The sequence below is a fragment of the Carassius carassius genome, chromosome 6 (assembly GCF_963082965.1).
Source record: "Carassius carassius chromosome 6, fCarCar2.1, whole genome shotgun sequence".
NCBI lineage: Eukaryota > Metazoa > Chordata > Actinopteri > Cypriniformes > Cyprinidae > Carassius > Carassius carassius.
Window position 1 is genome coordinate 30,241,702 of NC_081760.1, and position 20,170 is coordinate 30,261,871.

A 20,170-nucleotide genomic window follows, 5' to 3' on the forward strand; every position below is an offset into this window, starting at 1 on the left:
ATTCATATGTGCATGTGTTTGTGTTATCTATTTTTTATATGTTTTTTTTTTTTTGTTAACAGTAGCGTGCACATATTTTAGCAAGACAGAGCAAAGCAAGCAAGCCAGCAAGCCAGCAAGGAAGAAAGGCAGGCAGGCAATACAGTAAGAAATCAAGAAAGAAACAAATCGATTTCTACTTCCTATTTCTAAAAATTTTGGCGAATTTTGGAATGTTTGCTCATGTTTGTCTCTTTTTGATGCCATGAAAAAGCTTTAGAAGTGAAGCCAGGAAATGATGACGACTGATTTCCATTCAGATCCAGACCCTGAAGAACCATCTGTGGATGGACATTTAGAATTCAACTCGTGACCTCATGATAACGTTACATCAGCAGAAGCAGACATAATTTGGAAAAAAATAATTAATGAATGAAAGGACCCACTCCAACCCAGTCCACCTTGTTTGCATCATCAGCCCACATGCGATCTGAGAATACGATAGATGCTTCAGCATTTCTCTACCCTCAAGGGCCCAACTGGAGACACAGATGTGTGCTGAGAAGTGCAGTGATCTCCCGTTTAACGGTGCTGTTAGCCGCATGCCCTAATAATGGTAAATTGTCATTTCATTAGCTTTAATTACTAAAGACAGTTAAGAGCAACAGGGTAGACACAGTGTAAACACAACTAATTTTCAGAGCGTGCTGTAGGTAATTCTTCAGGAAGATTGTTCGAAGGCTCTCCTGATTTTAGCACACGAAAGGCAGAAAGTTATTTGCAACACCTCCTATTGAGAATACCTGAAGGCCTTTCCAAATGGCATGGTGACAAAAACTTTCTAATGTGTCCGATATTTGGATGGCTACTGTGGAGAGGAAAAATAGAGAACAAATTGTGAGTGTTATGAAATTATGTAGCTGGCGATGAGGTGGCATAACTGCTATCCTGCAGTGTCAGAAATACTATGGAAGGCGGCCAGCAGGAAATGGACCTGTGTGTATGTGTTACAAATAGCAATATTTATCTTTGTTGTGAATTTTAAAAGCAGTACCCACACATACCTACTACTTAAAACCTGCATGAAGCCAGCATCTCCATGAAAAGGATGGAGGTTGCTGCTCTTTGGCGAACCATTAACCTTTTGTTTGGTAGAGAACAGTGCAGTAATTTTTTCTCATGAAATGATTCCAATCAATTCCAATCCGCAGGAAATACCGTGATCACAATTGGCAGGCAATGTTCACTATCGTAATCTATAAAATGGTCCAACCGAGCTCAACTTTGGAGAAGTCTCTCTGACAGCAACATTTATGTTATATGAAGCAGGGTGTGTTATTGCCTAATTGAGTTTAATTAAACAGTTCTTACATTGTTCTAAAAGTGTTTCAAAGGCAGAATAATCAATGCCATGATTATGACAATGCCCCATTCATTCAAGCTACATACTGTATGTAAGAAAGTTGTTGTAAAAGTTGATCTTAAAGGAGAATTCTGCTATAGATCAATAATAAGTAATGTTTCATGATCGCTAGACTATAGAGAACAATTAAGCAATAAGCACAAGATCGCATGGGATTGCTGCTTTGTTGATTATCAGATTTGTGACTAGGCATTGTTATATTAGACACAACATAGACATTTTTTTTTTTTTTAGAAGAAAGGATCTGTTGCTACTTCCATTACAACATTACTTTAATTATTTCTTTAGCAACAGAAATTATTTTAAAAGAAGACACTTGATCACCCAAATAAATACATAAATCTTACATAATAATAATAATGTAAGACAGCTATCTATATAACCTTTTCTATCAGTAACAGTTGTAAAATGTTTTGTAGGGTTTAGAGAGTGTCCCAGAAATGGATGCATCACTCCTTTTAAAATGAACTTTGTTATGATATAATGAGTGTCTCTTTGCCTTTTTGAAGAACACAGAAGAAAGTGAAAAGAGCCTCATCAGAGTAAAACGAGAAAGAATAATGTGGTCTTTTGTCTTTTTTCAATACTGGAGTGAAGTGGTGAGATGGTGGAGGATATGGAGCTCTACAGATGTAGGGTGGTAGCAGGTGGAGCAGAGAGAGAGGCACAGAAATCAGCAAAGAGGATCCTGGAGGAGGAAATAGAGATAGTCTTTAATTTGAGACCAATTGCACAGGGGAGATAGAGCATCATGCAGCAGACACTTGAGAATCGTCCATCTGCAAGGTAATAAATTCCATGCGTATTAGCATCCAGATTCTCCCACACTCTATATCTCTCACACAGGCACACAGAATCAGTCCCTGGGTACAAGCAGTCTCTTTATGGATATGTGAAAACATTGTGAATGAAAAACTGTTTGTTGGGCTTAAAGAGCACACGGGTTCTGCGGTAGAAGGGTACAGACTGCTTTCATGCTTTCTTTAGGCGGCTGGCAGACACACATAACAAAGCTTACTTTGATTATGGCTAATGTCTAAAGAGGGATGTATGTGCCCCTGAAAGCTGTTTGAATTTGCATACACTGTCATGAAAGGTAAGGTTGGGATCACTGTGCTTCAGTTTCCAGAGTATTTCAAAATCTAATGTCTGTAGTTAATTACTGGGTTTAAAAGCAGTCCTGAAAAGAAAAAGAAAAAGCTAAAATGCCATTTTAAAAATTGTTTTTAATACTATTAAAATAAATTAATCAATTCGTACATATTTTGTGTAGAAGTACTGCTAGTGAATCCACAATTCCTGTATTCCAGCAATGGATAAACTTTGGCTTTCAAAAGCCATTCATTGTTCCAAGCAGCACAGCACAGTGCAACAAATTAAAACTGGAAACCAATGTGAAAACTTGTGGCATATCTTAAACTAACAAGGTGTATTCAGGAAGAGCAAACCTGCATTTTACAGAGAACTACTGGTATTTGCCAACCATCAAATAACAAATTCTCTCACAACGCCTGCACAACAAGTATATTAAACTATTCAAGCATGTATTTATTCAAGCACTCATCTCGGAACAATCAGAAGATACTGTCAAATTGCACACTTAATCAGAGGTGGGTGGATGCTGATGAAAACCCTGTAATATAGAAGAAAAACTCCCCATTGTTCCCTTGCACTGACATCTGCAGCATTAGATGTCCTCTCCTTGCCTAGCTAACCACCCACAGGGGAATGGCCAGCTAAGCGGCATTTACAGTGTTCTCAATTGGATATGATAAGCTAATTCCACAGGCCGGCATTCTGATTCCCCCTAATGTTATTTTTCTTTCTTTTTAGCATGGCCAGCCTGGCCCCGAGCAGTAAAAGTTGAAATTGGACAGCTTTAGATTGTCCGATTGTCCGAGATATTCAATTACCGGAGATTAACCCGTAAAAACAAGTGCATCTGGCGCCATCTCTGATCTCACAAAAGTCTGTCTAAGGCAAGAGACTACAGACAGAGGAACTGCCATATGGAGAGAAAATATATATATTATAGCAACTTCCTTCTTGATCAGAAAAATGACTTACTGAGATATATGTTTTTTTTTGTTTTTTTTTTCACAGCAGGTACTTTACATATTTTAGTAATAAATGTTTTACCTTCACCTAAACTAGCTGGGATGGACTGCTTGTGATGTCATGACAGAATGAAACCTTATCTTATGAATATTAATTAGATAAATACTACTAGAATGCCCTACACATAAAATACTATTTAAACGCTGTAGCCATATAGAAATGGTAAATACACATCAAATGTGGATTTGCTTGAATTTTACGGTCTTTAAGATATACCACACCAATATGAAAGTGCAAATTCAGGTCAACTTCACACTGTGAATGAATGTATGAATGAATGAATGTAATCATATACCCTAACTCAAAACTCACAGATATAGTAATCTGAAGATTGTAGAATGCAAGATTCTAAAGCATTTTCTCTTTTCAGAGCTGTCAAAATATAACATCAATAATTTACTATCACATTGCAAACAGAATATACATATGGTGCAATATTGCTTGAACTGTTGTATTGGCAATGGCATATAGTTAGTGTTTACATAAATAGTTCAATCTACTTTTATTGTTTTTCCCTCGAGAGTTCAAATAAAATGCACAAACTAACTTTTTACATTTTATATAATCATTACAGAATGCACAAAAAATTATGCAAAGTTTTTGTCATGTTAAGTATTGTCATTTATCTACAAAAAGCTGTTAGTATGCACAGTATTACGAGACCATTCTGTCATGTACTTTTATTCATTTCCTCCCACTATAGTAAATGTTTGAAAAACTCGAACATTCATTACTGTGGATTTACTTATTAAGAAGATTTATTATAGGGAGCAGTATACCAGGAAAGATACATTTAGAACTCAAATGGTCCATTGTTTGACAAAAGTAGTTTTTGCTGACCAGCTCGAGAATCATCAAAAATATCAGCCAGTCAGCAAATGCATTGTTAATTTATCAGCTGTGGATTAGATGAGCCCCATCAATCCTAGTATTGGCAATTTAAACATGACATTGACCTGCTGTAACATTATGGCTTCAACTAATACTTGCTAAAAAGTGGCTCATAAAATGGACCCTTTTAACTCTAACCGCACGTTATCCAATGATCCAATCAGGTTATTGATTTGCTCCTGCCTGTCCATGTCTTAATCACTTTTAGACATACAGTGGGTATAGAAAAGAATGACCCAGCTTTAAAATAATCACATTTTGTTGCTTTACAGCCAGAAATAAAGATGGACATTTCTTTTTTCCAGATGTATTTACTCTGTGCAACTTATAACATCCAAGTGAAAGATATAACGTCTATATGTATGTGTGTGTGTGTGTGTGTGTGTGTGTGTGTGTGTGTATATATACACACACACAAAAAGATCCATTTTCCAACTCCGTGATTCAGGTTTTTGTGATCCATTTTGTCATATTTTTGTTCTAATAATTTAACGTTTTGATACCGCTTTGCAATATTACCGTTTTTACTGTATTTTTGAACAAATAAATGCAGTCTTGGTCAGCATAAAATAAACCTTTAAAACACAATTATTTGTCTGTTGCATGATGCTCTATCTCCCCTGTGCTATTGGTCTCAAATTAAAGACTATCTCTATTTCCTCCTACACCATGATGCGGCAGTATGTGATGACAAATCTGAAAGTAATGCATTCAAGGGAAAAGATAAGGGAGGCAAAGGCCGATCTATCCACGTGGAGGTGCCTCTGGGTTTAGATTTCCTCAGAGGCCAATAACTCTGCTTGAAAAGGGATTATGCCAGTCCAAAGGTCTGGGTCACCACATATAGACTTGTTCCAATAGCCATCTATCGTGTTCGGCACACCATTTAATGCAGCATGGCCCCCGTTTCCTGCAGAATAATATTTACTGCCTGCAGCAATACGTTTGGAATCATGAAGGACTGAAGGCCGGTTCAATATTGGTTACATTCAGGTTGATATTGATTCTGCATAATCATTAGAGAAGGCAGCCTTTCACCCTTCATCTCATCGGGAAGGTCAGTGCTTTAAATTCAAGTCTATGCGACTTCATGAACTGGAGTGGCACTTAAAGTCACACTCTACAAGAGATACAGGCACTGCTCACCCTGAATATTTAGAAAGGGGAGCTGCTCCGGATTAGGGTGACCCGGAAAGACCGGAGCCATGTTGGTAAGGTGACTCACAATACAGAAGACAACAGCCTTTCATCCCATGAACCAAAAATTATCTGAAAAAATTAGGCTGGTTTTAATATTTGAACACTGTGTGAATGGATGCATGAATTCAAAAAGTTCAGGGTTTATTCAGGGTCCTTAAGCACTCAAGGGCAAGAAGGGCAAACAAGCTGAAGTTAATTTTTTTTTTTTTTTCAAACAACAACACAACATACTCCACACTTTCACACGCATACAGAAACTTGAGCAAAAAACAATAAACCTCAATAACTGACCCTATTAAGTCTTGGTGGCCATAATGCATTACTTTAAATAAAGTGAATTTCCATTAACAGTTGGATCTTTTTTTTTTAAGCTGAAATACTACTAGAAGTTTATTACATCCAGAGAGTATTGATTTTAAACTGCTATGTTTTACATTAATCAAATTGCAATTAATCTGTTTTAATTAAATGAATAAGAATTAGATATGCAAAGGATTATCTAAGTCATTAAAGCACTAATTGGAACAAAGCGCTTTTTATAATACTCAATGTCTGAACAATCATGACTTACATAGTACATCTGATTCGATGCAGTGGTTTGCTAGTTAACACTTCCTCTTGGTACCTCCAGTAAATAAATACATTTCAGATACAGCAGCAAGAATTCTCTTCTAAAGCTCAGTTTTTATTTTTCACAAAGAACATAAAAAGCAAGGAATTCTCCACAGAAAGGTGGGGATCAAAACAAGACAATAGTAATGAAGCATTCATATAGTAATGAAAAATGCAAAGACAAAAATTAAGAATACAAGCTAGCACAAAGAAAAGGCAAAGCGGAACATAACATGAGTGATCCATAAAATATAATATTCAAATGTATGCAAACAAAAGCTTCACAGAATGATAAAATGTTATCATGGGAGGGAATACAAACAGAATACAGATAAAACAAGGGATGTTGAGACATCAAACTAATGAGGAAAAGCACAACTGTGTGTGGCGTCATCCTCAGGGAATGACATTGGGGAGTTTTGTTCCCAAGACCTGAGATGGGAGACCTTTTGAAGGTCCTGGTGAGCCAGCTAGCTGAAAAAAGTAGGTTATGGAGGTTTTAAGTGCATATAGATGCAGGTCAGGGCTGCTCAGCATGTATTATTTTTTTATTTCACAAAGACAACAAAGAGACTTGCGTGAATGTATACAATGCTCAAAGCTCACAGGGACGAGTGATGTAACTTGCTAATCATTTAGCAGGCACTGCTTTTTTATATAAACACACCTTACATAACGTGCAGATCAGCTGGATGGTTTAATATCTTGCTCAAAAGCTTCATATAAAAGGCACTGATAACTGCCCAATTTGGTTTCCACCATCCCAGATGACAAAAGCGTATTAGTCTTCAGAACATATGCGTTAAAATCTGGGGTGCAGAAAAATGTCAAGGCTGATTTTGAAGGTTATGATGATGGTAAGGTCTAAATTTGCTTTGCTATTTGAATTCTGATGGATCATGACGTCCTTGTGGCCTCCACCTTCCAGTCAGTCTTTCTAACCTCTATAAACTGTAAATGTATTCTTCATCTCGCTTTGAATGGGAATGTTATAACCTGTGTCTCAGTGATGTCTATGTTTTGATCAGCACAGTTAAGGCATAGTGAAGGGAGTGTTAATAAGCGCAAGGGAATTATGGGAAAGGCCATCAATTAAATAATGTGTAAAAGTCGGATTGCAGTGGCGGGTAGTGCTATTTGATGATGCATAAATCCATCCAATGATCAGGGGCAGGAAAGGAACATACTTTTATTACAATACACTGTCTTCCAGCCATTCAGGAGTTGGCCTTCTTTATTGATCTAAGACCTGCATTGCGCTTCTTTCTTATAATGGCTATAGTACTCATATAATATCAACATTCTCAAATCTATTCAGTAGATTCTAAGAATGGTTTAACTTTTTCACGGTTCGGTTTGTTTCAGTTTGGGTACGGTTCGGTATGTGCTATGTTTATGGAAAAACTGTACTTAAAAAAAACTAAAAAATATATATTCTATCTAACTACGAGCAACAGCACAAATAAATACAATAGTAATTCAAATACAAATTTGTAAGGAGGTCTAGCATTCGTTTTTAGGTACAGAAATTGAATAAAGTAATCAAATGTAAAACAGCATTGAATATTGGACTGTATAAATTAAAGATTGTTCTTTATTAAAGGTACAAAAGTTTTTAAATCAAGAGCAGTGCGTGATTTCTTTTTTGTTCCTGTTCGATTAATATAAACAGGGGTGCACATAATTTTTTCAGCGCAGTTCTCAGAAAAGATCCTGGAGATTTGAAGATTTGGAGATTTTTCTGTTTTTAACAGCTGTCAACCATGTCTGTACGCAAATGCGCTGTCAGAACATATTTATATTACGCTTTTTTTTTTTGGTCGCGCATGCGGACCTGCGGACCACTTATGTGCACCCCTGAATATAAAGACTGCAGAGAATGCAGTGATCCAGTGCACCGATACAGTAGGCCTACGTTCAGCCGGCTATGTCTGCTGAGGGATATTTACCAAGACAGACATTTTGAATTTATTTTTGTGTGAATTTGTCCATTTAAACACAATACTTCAGAGAGAGCTTAATATTTGTGCGCTTCGGATAAGCGCATTCACAAATCTTGTCACTGCGCGCATGAGCTCGCAGTTATCTGCAATCTGCAACTGAGATTCAAGTGCTAGGGGGATTTTCAGTTAATTGTGAATTTAATTTGAGTTTGCTCAAATTAAGCTATTATATGGCTTTACAAATACATTGAATATAGCACCAGAGTTAAATTAACACCCGGCGCAAGAGTGATGTTTAAGTGGAGCTGGATAAAGTTGCTACAGTGACGTTTTCTCACAAGAATGTGTTGTTAGTATTTGAGAAGAAGCAAAAGGCTAATTCAAGCGTTAGCAGGTCTTCTTGCTTCGGTTTCCATTTCTTTACTGCTAATCATCTCATGGTAGTAAGAGACATGATTTTCGTTCTTCATGTTGTAATGTCACAGGTGGTAAGACAAAGAAGGAGAGAGCAGGACAGGAGAGAAAACCCCCAGTACCCTTGTTTTATTAACACAAGTCCATTCTCTAATGCAATCTCTGCTAATTAAGGTCACCATACCACATCATAAATATTTCTCTACACCCACACACAAGGTCTGCTAGCTGTGGCAGCATCGCCTGAGGCTTGGATCTCTTTCTTTCTCTCATTCTTTTTCATACTTCTATTTCAAGGCAAAATAATTAGAATAAATTTTCTTTGTTTTTATGAGGCAGATAGGAAGAAACCATTTCCAAGATGTTCAAATGTTTACATGTTGACCACTAAATGACAGGTCCTACCTGATTACAGACACTTTTGTGATAACATCATATAACATAGCAACCATTCATTGATAATGTAGCACAGTCACATAAGAGTATTGATCGTGACCTATGACCTTTGGTGCTTTGAGAGTAACCTGGAGGGGTGCCGGTGATTGGCAGCCTTGACATTTAATTCGATTTCATCAAAAGGGTACATTCACATTATATTTGCAGATTTAGTTTTAGATGGTTTTTAAGTAAAAGGGTCAGTGTGTGCAAACTGTGTGTGAACCAGACGAAGCCGTGACACAGTAAAAAAAAAAAAAAAAAAAAAAAAAAAAAAAAAAACCTTTAATGAGGCTTTGATCTTTTATGAATCTTCCTTTTTTTCAACTTAAATATTAATAAAGTGCGTAAAAATAATCAACATGACATCCACATTTTTCAATACACACTTTTTTTTTTTCATATATAATCTATAATCAAAAAGATAAAACTTTTCTAGTATGCACTATACATCTAATTAAATGCAAACAATTCCCACCCAAAAATATCAAAATATCAGATTATGGAAGAAAAATGGGATGCAAACAGTGTTCCATGTTGATCTCAAGATCCAATCAAAACTCAGCATTCCTCAGTTATTCATACCAAACTAACAACTTTGGCTTATACTAACAGTAACTTTCGAAAGCACCACTAGAATTATAACGCTATTATATACAATATATATAATGAAATTCAATGTGCAAATCAACATTGGAGCCCATTAACTTTCATTTTCAAAGCATATTCTTTTGTGTTCAACAGAAAGAAAGGCATTTATGTTTGGAACAACATAATGGATGAACTATCCCTTTATCTCTGCACATTAAACCGAGGTATGAAAGAGCATTCTAACATTAAAAAATGACATGCTTCACCTTCAAATACAAACACATTTTTATTAACCTTTGCTATGGCTAGCAAAACACAGCAGTGTAACCCATGCAAAAAGGTTGTGTTTTTGTTTGCCAGTTTGTGTGTGTGTGAGACAGGGAGGCAGAAACAGAGTGAGACAATAAACGTGTGTCAACAGGTTCACATTAATAACCCACACCTCAGCTGTGCTACAATTCTGCAAATAATTTAATAACCTTTAAATCAGCAGTTCTTAGTGCAGTGCATTACAGGAATGTAGAACAAAAGACGCTAGAACCAGAAGCTCTTGCAGTCATTTATAGTATTATCTAAAATATCCTGAAATCATTAACATTAACCATTAAGTGAATGTCAGAAAGGCTCTCTGAAGAGATAAGGCCCATCTCACACTCACATTTACTAGCTTGTATATCTTACAGGATGAGATCGTTTTTTACCGTACATTTCCCGAGATTATTGCTATACAAATAAAATATAATCAATATTCATATTCATGTCCCTATTCTCTTGCTATTGATTGCAAGAGAAAGAGAGAGCAAAATAGAGGGAGATTTTTTTACAGCAGTACAGACATTGCATCAAGGTTGATCTGCAACGTGTGACCTCTATTTCATCAGGCTCCTTGACCCCGGCTGGAAACAGTGACTATTGATTGGCCGGAGGAATGGACGTGAGCTGCTTGGCTGTTCTTTATTCTGAGATCATAACAGTGAGGGAACATTTTATTTGATGAAGTCAGGGAACGGCACACTCTTCAGGTCGACTCTGTGTGTGTGATCATAACCTAGCTATACTTTAGGGACAAATTTGCAGAGAAATGTCCCCGGAATGTAGTTAAATCTGACAAAACTCATTTTGGTGGACGTCCTCAAAGGGGAAAGAGGTGGATACATAATACATATTTATATACAGACTACCATAAAAAATTTAAGGTTCTGTAAGTTTTATTTAAATGACTATTTTTTCATTTTATTTAAATATTTTTGTAGAATATATTTAAGAGTATTTTTAGCAAGTATGCATTAAACTGATCAAAAGTAATGGCAAATACTTTCATATTGTTCTGAAAAGGCAATTTTATTTATTTATTGTTTTCAACTGTGAAAATAAGTAATGCATCAAAATTTCTCTCTCTCTCTCTCTCTCTCTCTCTCTCTCTCTATATATATATATATATATATATATAAATGCAGACTTGGTGAGCATAAGAAAAAAAAAGAACAAATAAATAACCTTGAGAATGGCAGGGATACCATATCATTTTTATGGAATAACTTTATAACAGCTCCCTAATTAAAATACTTATGAGGTGGACAATATGACTACAATCTTTGCTACCAAATGTGGTAATCCAATCTGAAATTAGTTTTGTCAATATACCAAAACATTTAGAATTGATTCCATTTTACATTTACCAAACTTGTCACAAAATATGCGTGAACTAAATTCAGTTTGATTGATTGCACTTTACTCTCGCCATGAATATAGCCTTAGAAGCTGGTATGGTGTTTAAAAGAAAAGAAAGAAAGCAAGAAAGAAAGAAAGAAAGAAAGAAAGAAAGAAAGAAAGAAAGAAAGAAAGAAAGAAAGAAAGAAAGAACTAAATTTGTCAGCCATTAAACAAAATGTACAAAGACGTCACCATAAAAAAGATTTCAGAAAAGATTTGAAGGTAATTGCTTGTGATAATATGCATATTTTGAAGTGCAATTTAAGCACATTAAAAGGAAATATACCATGGAAACTTTTCCTGTCTATCTAAAAGCACTGAGAACCTCTCTCTTAGACTGGTTACATTATTGATACCATGCTAAAAATTGAGTGCTGAGCCCTGTGTTTCAGAGTCAAAAGCAGATTGCTCCTTAAGCTCTTCTTTAGGAAAGCAAGTATCTAGATGCCACTTACAGGCTTCGACAGCAAACAGAGTATCTCACATTTGCGTGAACTCATGATAAACTATGAAATACTGTACTGTATGTACCCTTGTATATAGCATGGAAAATGGGTGCACTCATACTTGTGTGTGCTAAAGCCTATATAGTGACCAAAAACAAGAGAACAAGTCAGGATTCATCTGTTTTACTCAGAAGTGATCCTCTAACACTTTTGAAAAATTCAGTTCGGTTCAGTTATATGCCCTTTTGCATTTTTGACATATCAACACCGAACACCAACCTTCAGATAAGCGTCTCTTTCACATTCAACCGTTTCACCTCAGTCACCATACTGCTCTTCAATAATGGAAATGAACTGCATCTTTGAAATCGAGTCACGAGAGATATTTAAAAGAGGGGGGGGGGGGGGGGGGTGTTAAAGCCATTCCCTGGTGTCATTCCCCCTTTGTGATCCGAATCCATGTTATCAAACACAAATTTGGCATTACAGAATTGAGCTCCACTGCATCATATTCTGCCATTAAATTGCCTTGGCTTGGCGGATGACTTCCTAAAGGCCACCTCGTGCTCTGACTGATAGTGGCCTGCGATGCCCCAGATAAGAATCATCTGCTCGGGCTGAATGAGATGAGGGAGTTGAGTGAAGGGGTGTTATATGTTACTCACCTCCACCAGCTTGTTGGCATGCTCGCGGAAGACCTGTGCATATTCCTTAACCTCTTTCTCGTTCCCGCTCTTGGCCGCCTCTATCAGCACTAGCAGAGGGACGTTGGTCTCCAGGAAAGAGTCAGATATGTGGTCCATAACAGCCTTCCTTAGCTAGGAGAAAAAAGATAGAGAGAGCAGGGATCAGCTGATGTCCTATAAACTGTCCAGCACTTGAACTTGTACTTGGAGCTCTGACTGAAAGGCATTTACAAGCTGTAAACTTGATTTCTAACACATTTTCTAATGGAGACCTTAAATGTGTTCTGGCGTTAAAATCAGCTAGATGGAGCGCAACGGAACTGAACAGAAGGTGCGCTTGTAGGTGCATTAGCTCCAATACACCGTTATGTAAACACTCAATACACTTCAGATGCTTCAAGAGGGTCTGTAAAACCTGGAAAAAGGCACCATTCACATCCATCTAAATGGCAGTTTTCACCTGGAAGTGTGTGATTTGAAATTTGCCATTTTCTTTATGGAAATACAGAACTGTTTGAACCAATTACCCAAGTTGTAAATGTCTGATGGCAAATATATCATAATAATCATTAAAAGAAATACATGACTACTTTTAACATGGCAATGTTTGGGCATAGCAAGTGAGCAAAAATGCTAATTCTAGAGTACTTTCAAAGAAAACAGCAGACAATGATGGAATAGTAAGCAACTTGAGGTGCCTTGCTTAGGGGCACAATACTAAAAGCTCATGGCTTGCTAATTGCAGTGATCAAGATAGCAACCTTTGCGTCACTAGCCCTGAGCATAAGCCAGTTTCACGACAACCTAAAATATACAGGCATTCATTTTCCCCTTGAGGTAAGAGAAAAGCTTTATATATCGTAAACAAGATATGTAATTATTAACAATATTACCATAAGTGCTCTTATAAAACAGGTTACAGCTAATCATTGTTATATAATTGCCTATTTTAGTAGCAGAAACACATCATCAGCAACATTCACTGTAATATGCAGAAAAAACATTGGCGGCTATTCTAATGGGGCAGTAGGTAGAGTCCCGTGACACATGTACTCTAATGGATGATGGGAAATATTCTTAACAAGCAATAATTATCTTTCAGTGAGGCATGCACATATCTTAACCAATTAAAAACCCTGTGCTAGGCCATGGTCAGCAGACAGTAATGATTAATTATGGCTGAATGCGACAAATAATCCATCACTAGCAAACTTGGCCAGTCAGAACTTGAGGCTTGAGATGCCCTTAAAGGGGACACATCATAGAAAAGAGGATTTCCTTTTTCTCAGTTCAAAAAATCCTAATAAATCTGTATAAATGAAATATGTGTGGTTATGAGGTTGCATTCACACATCAGTAATCATCATCTGAACTTCTGAAAAAGGGCTATTCATATATTTTTGTAAAACTGCATATTTGTGCACACTTAAAAACGCAGTAGCAAATAGATGAAAAATGTCACCAAATTACTGGTAGAAGAAAATTATGTTTTTTGCAAAAGTCAAAAGTGTAAAATACAGACCCTATCTTTGGCAAGTAAGGAAGTTTAAGGCCACACTGGGCTAAAGAACAGGTCATGAAACCAGAGCCATGCTTGAGGATGTCATCTTTTCAATCAATGTGCAGCACTCAGTTGAGGAGTTCTTGGCCACTTGAGCATGAAATTCACAAAACAGAGCACACTCCATAGGTAATGATCCTTCTCCCCATGTGCCGATGATTTAATTGAAACGTTTTAATGAACCCTGGCACTCTGTCTCTAATAACCTCTGGTAAAGTATGTGTGCTTGTCTTCTTAATGGTTTGGGTGCAACCCCAGGGAAAATAAAATAGAAAAATAGTGACCAAAATGTATCATTTTTTCTGCTTATATGGACTAAAAAAATCTAGAGATGTAGTAGAGTGTACATGAGCAATGTTCTGCGTAAAAATAAAAAAAATAAAAATTGAACGAACTACATAAAAAAAAAGAAAAAGAAAGGAGAAGAAGAAGAACAGTACCGTACTAGTATTTGAATAAATTAATAATCTTAAACTGGGACTCAGTCTGACAGTATTAGATTTCCCCAACCCCTTCTTAAAAAATTATTATTTTTTCAGTTCTCACGGAGCTTGAGAGCAAGTGATCTTTCTCTGCTTCTTTATTTATTTATTTATTTTTAGATTATTTGAGCCATAATTATTTTCCTTCAACATCAAGCATGGCATTTTAGGGTCAGCTCCGATTGCATCTTATCATCATTATGCCAGTGAGATTCATTTCTGTTAACTGGGAAAATCTCATTTTCAGGCTGCGGACCCTTAAACCTTTATTTAATATACTGCATGTTACAAACATGTTAAATCAAACATGTTATTACATCGCTTGAAAAGTCTGTTAAATGTTCCAATAGCATAGCTAGCACTGGCAAGACAAGTACTGTATAGCCCAAAGTGAGGCCCCTCATGTCTAATGTCTTTTTCAAAGAGGGAATTGAAGTTATAGTCATGTAATCTCAGGACTAAATTGGAAAAAAATAGCTTGACGAATGGAGTGCTCCGCTGACTCCTCGCAGACTACAAAAACAGCAAGCCAAAAATTGGAAACACTGAGGAGAGGAAGTGCTTTGCTTTAAATTGCTCTGAGGGACTGAAAAATGGAAATCTTGTGATCCTACCTGTCATGTTCCCCTTTCTGTCTTTCTGCTTCTTTTCCAAATTTCTCCCTAATCCTTTGTTCTTTTCATCCATATGGCACTGAAGCAGCGGTAAAAAATCAGCATAGCAAACTCAATCAAGTCAAATTCAGACAGAAACAAAGACACAATAAGGAAGAAAGCGTGCACTTAGCCAAGCCAGAAGATAAATCTTTTAATGTTGCAGATTTGGGGGGAGGGGTTTTAAGAGATGAGATTAGCTTGTGTTTGCTAACTTCACTTACAAACAAGAAAGTGTATTTTTAAGGATTAACCACCTGCTAAAACATGAAAAACAAATGTCACCGGGAAGGAGAGTCAAATCAGCAATGAAATTCAGTAATCTTCTGTAATTTACTCAGTCTATGGCACAGAACAAAGCTGACAGATGTATCATTTCTTAATCTGAGAAAACAAGAGCAGTTCATGACGCTGATTTACTCCCACAATCTCCACCAATTTACTTTTTTAAATACCGTATTTTCCGGACTATAAGTCACACTTTTTTCATAGTTTGGCTGGTCCTGGGATTTATAGTCAGGTGTGACTTATTTAGCAATTAATTTGACATGAACCGAGAGAAATGAACCAAGAGAAATGAACCAATAGAAAACATTACCTTCTCCAGCCGCGAGAGGGCGCTCTATGCTGCTCAGTTCTCCTGTAGTCTACACTGAAGACATAGAGCGCCCTCTCGCGGCTGTAGACGATAATGTTTTCTCTTGGTTCTAAATAAATTCGACTTACTGTCCAGTGCGACTTATATATGTTTTTTTCCTCATCATGACGTATTTTTGGACTGATGCGACTTATACTCAGGTGCGACTTATAGTCCGAAAAATACGGTACACAAAAAAACAACACCAAAAAATTGGTATTGGTTTTATTCCTATTTTACAACTGAGAGACTGTAACATTTTATTTTCTTTAACAATCATGAAAAAACAAATGAACATGGCAAAATACAACCATCAGTGGCTTCAACTTTGTCAGCCAGTCTTATGATCTGGCAGAAGCTTTGGGTCAAGAACTTGACGTTTCTTATTAAAATGTCAAGGGCAATCACAGGATACGTGTGCTTCTGTACCTGGTTAGCATAAGAGGCATTCAATGCAAAACAGAATGAAGTAACAGCACTGATTTAGTATCAATAATCTGGAGAGGAAAGGAGGAGGAGGGACAGAAACGGAGTGAGTGGTGATATGCTGTTTGATCTTCCTGTCATGTCTGTAAATGAGTCTGATAGCAAAGCTCCCTCCCTTTCAATGACCACCGCAGAGGTCTTAAAGTTAGAGGAAGCCAGAGAAACTATTTTCTTGCTCTGGATCATTTATTTAGTTCATTATTTATTTATGTTTACTTTTCTAATTATTTTTATTTCTTTTTATAAATGTACTTATCACCAATAATATAGTATCACCACTAAACTTCAACAGACTGTAGAGCAAACATAGACATGAATCAGCTATGAAATAAAGCTCAGAACTTTATCCAAAACGTCTCTAGGTTACATATGTAACCCTAGTTCCTTGAGGGAACGAGACGCTGCATCGAAATGCTTTGGGGAACTCGTTTAGCATGAGTGACTCTGAATATCATATCTAATTTGTCTTATAGAAGAGCGTTCTTTAGCGTTCTCGGGCGGGGTGACGTAAGCGACAAGGAAGCTATAAAGGCACGAGCCGCGCAGCTGGCTTCAGCTTCGAGTACCAGCAAGCGCCAGCAGGGGTGCCGGGCGTATGGCCCCGAGACACAGCGTCTCGTTCCCTCGAGGAACTAGGGTTACATACGTAACCTAGAGACGTTCCTCTTCAGGAACTCGAGCTGCGTCGAAACACTTTGGGGAACGAGTACCAACGCTGCCAGACTAACAAAACCCTGCCTAGTGTGTATCCAAAGAGCACAGCTTAGGACGAGAGGACTGAAGTGCCTGGCATGTCTAAGCCATAGAATCTTGCAAAAGTAGAATGCGTGGACCACCCCGCAGCATTGCAGATGTCCAGCATGGACGCACCTGCTAGAAAGGCCTTGGAGGCCGCCATACCCCGTGTAGAGTGAGCCTTGGCTCCCGAAAGCCTGGGACGACCAGAGGACTCAAAGGTGGCGTTGATAGTCTCAACTATCCAACGACTAATAGTCTGCTTAGAAGCAGGAAAACCCCTCTTGGGGGGACAGCAGCATTCAAGCAATTGGTCTGTTTTTCTCCTCGAGCTGGGCACACACAATTTAGCTTCTCTTGGTCGGGCTCCCGAAAGGGAGGAGGACAGAAGGCCTGCAGCACTACAGGTTGTGGTGTAACAGAGGGAACCTTAGGAACATATCCCGCTTGAGGTTATATGAACGCTTTGATCATGCCAGGTGCAAAATCAAGACAAGTAGGGGCCACTGAAAGGGCCTGCAGATCTCCTACTCTTCTCAGAGAGGTAATAGCCAACAGAAAGGCGGTTTAAGCGTCAAATTTCTGTCTGAAATATCTTGAATAGGTTCAAACGGAGGTTTGCACGTCGTCTCTAACACCACAACCAAGTCCCACAGGGGAATACGGGACCATACTGGAGGTCTCAGCCTCGGCGCACCACGGAGGAAACGTGTAACTAAGGGGTGTCTTCCCAAAGACTGGCCATCGAGAAGGGTGTGGTAGGCCGCAATGGCCGCCACGTAAACCTTCAACGTGGAGTGGGTCAACCCTGCAGAGAGCCTGGCCTGTAGGAACTCCAGAACTGTACCAACTGGGCAGTTTGCTGGGTCTAGCTGGCGGTCTCTGCACCATGAAGTGAAGAGTTTCCACCTCAAGGCGTACAGTTTCCTCGTTGAGGGAGCTCTGGATTGAAGGAGGGTCTCAACAACCTCAGTTGAGAGACCAGCTGCTAATAGTTGCGCCCCCTCAGGGGCCACACCCACAGCTTCCACAACTCCGGGCAAGGGTGAATTATCGTGCCCTGCGCCTGTGAGAGTAGGTCTGTCCTGATCGGTATCTCCCATGGAGAGCCGTCGAGGAGCGAGACCAGGTCTGCGAACCATACTTGGCCCGGCCATAACGGGGCTACTAATAAACAGACGGACCCCGTCCCGGCATACTCTAATCGTTGATATAGTTGTGATTGCGGATGCCCTGCATGCACAGGGGAACCAGAACCGCGTTTACACATTTTGTGAACGTGCACGGTGAGAGTGAAAGGCCGAAGGGAAGTACTCGATAATGGTAGGCTTCGCCCACGAAAGCGAACCTCAGAAACTTCCTGTGTTGTGGAAGGATGGATATGTAGAAGTATGCATCTTTGAGATCTATTGTGACAAACCAGTCCTCGTACCTGATCTGAGCTACAACATGCTTGATCATGAGCATTTTGAACTTCAATCTCATAACTGAATGATTTAAGACCCTCAGGTCTAATAATCGGATGCAACCCCCCATCCTTCTTTGGAACTATGAAATACCGGCTGTATAGAACCCAGACTCCCTGTCTTGAGGAGGGACCACCTCGATGGCCTCCTTCTCTAATAGGGTTTTCACTTCCTGTTCCATAACCAGACCCTGCCTGGGGCCGACTATCGTCTGAATGACCCAGTTGAATATCGGCGGTGCAGAGCCGAACTGAATACGGTAGCCTTTTTCTACTGTGTGCAGGACCCATTGAGATACATTTGGCAGTAGTTTCCACACTGCTAAATAATCTACTAACAGAATCAGTCTCTCGGGACTGACCACTGGTGTAAGAGACTCCCGCAGGGGCGGCGAGCATCTCAGCCCAGCTGCGCGCAGGGGCGGAAAATACTGAGAACGATGCTCGCTGGGGACTGCTGCACCCTGGAACGCTGGCAGGGTTGGCAGACCGGCACCCAGAGGGCGCTGAGGCGAGACAAGCACCGTGTAATGCGGTGTACGCCGCTCTACACCAGTAGGGGCCGCCCTCTGCAGTCGTGACCGAAATGTGTCAGGACCACTTAACCGACACAGATCCGCCTTCGGCTGGGAAAACCCTGGTTCAGAGCGTTGCTTCAGCCTCCGGTCCCGACGCGGGGAAGCGCGGGCGGCAACGCTCTGACGATAGACTGAGAGGGCTGCTCCCGCCCAGCAGCCCCTCCAGTATATATAACGTCTCAGAGTGAGATAAAAGTCATTATATTCCTCAGAATTTAATGCAAACAAACAAACAGACGAGTAACCACAGTCTGCCTTGTTGCTATAATTCATATCGAACTTCTCATAGTCAGATAAATACTGAATTTAATTACTCAGAATTAATGCAGTTAACCAATCAGACGAGTAAAGACTGTCTGGTTTTGGTAAGATTCACATCAAAACTGAAATGATGTAATACACGCGTATCCTTGGCAGCACGCGAGCTGCTTACACAAACAATATTAATCTCCTCGGAGATAAGTAGCTGCAGCTGCGAGTTCACAGAGGGGGAAGGAACCGCTGCACGTGCTTCCGAACCTCAAGAATGAACTCTAAATCTAGGGAACACGGGTGGAGATGGGCAGAGCCATCTTCGCCCCATCCTTAGATATGCGAGAAGCATAGTCAGCCCCCTTTTTTTTTCCAAGAGCTGACTGCGTGAGCTGCACTCCTTATTAATGCTGCTCGTTATACAGTTATGCATAATATGCTTGTGAAACTGATGCTTGTGTAACTGTTGTCTGATGTTGCAACTGATGTTTATGCAGTTTATGTTTGTGCAACTGCGAGCTCATCGACACCTTCCGTTTCAATCTCCTCGGAGAAAAAAAGGCGGCGCATCACGGCCGTCACTCGGGGGGAAGGATCGCAACACTCGGGCTTCCGAACCCAGAGATCGGGCAGATCTGGCGGGTGAGGTAGGAGATAGGGACGCGCCCGTCTCCATTCCCTCCAGCAGATCTTATCTGCGAACCCAGCGAGTGCAGGCTCCGCCTCGGCGAAAGCGGGACTGACACTGCGAGGAACGCTGGCGAAGATTCCCCCTAGAGAGAGTCCTACGGGATCGAAGCGTCCACACTGGCTTGTACCAGTGCAGGCAGTCGGCTCCCTCAAGAGCCGAAACAGTGTGCCTCGATCCCA

At 39.3% G+C, this 20,170-nt stretch overlaps 1 protein-coding gene across 1 annotated transcript in view; it reads right to left on the reverse strand.

Moving 5' to 3' along the window:
- The window catches only part of LOC132142624 (catenin alpha-2), a 405,218-nt gene that overhangs the window by 50,566 nt on the left and 334,482 nt on the right, over positions 1-20,170 (reverse strand). The window contains exon 9 of the mRNA XM_059552628.1: positions 12,431-12,583. Within this exon, the coding sequence (XP_059408611.1) occupies positions 12,431-12,583 (153 nt within the window). The remainder of the gene's footprint in view (positions 1-12,430; positions 12,584-20,170) is intronic.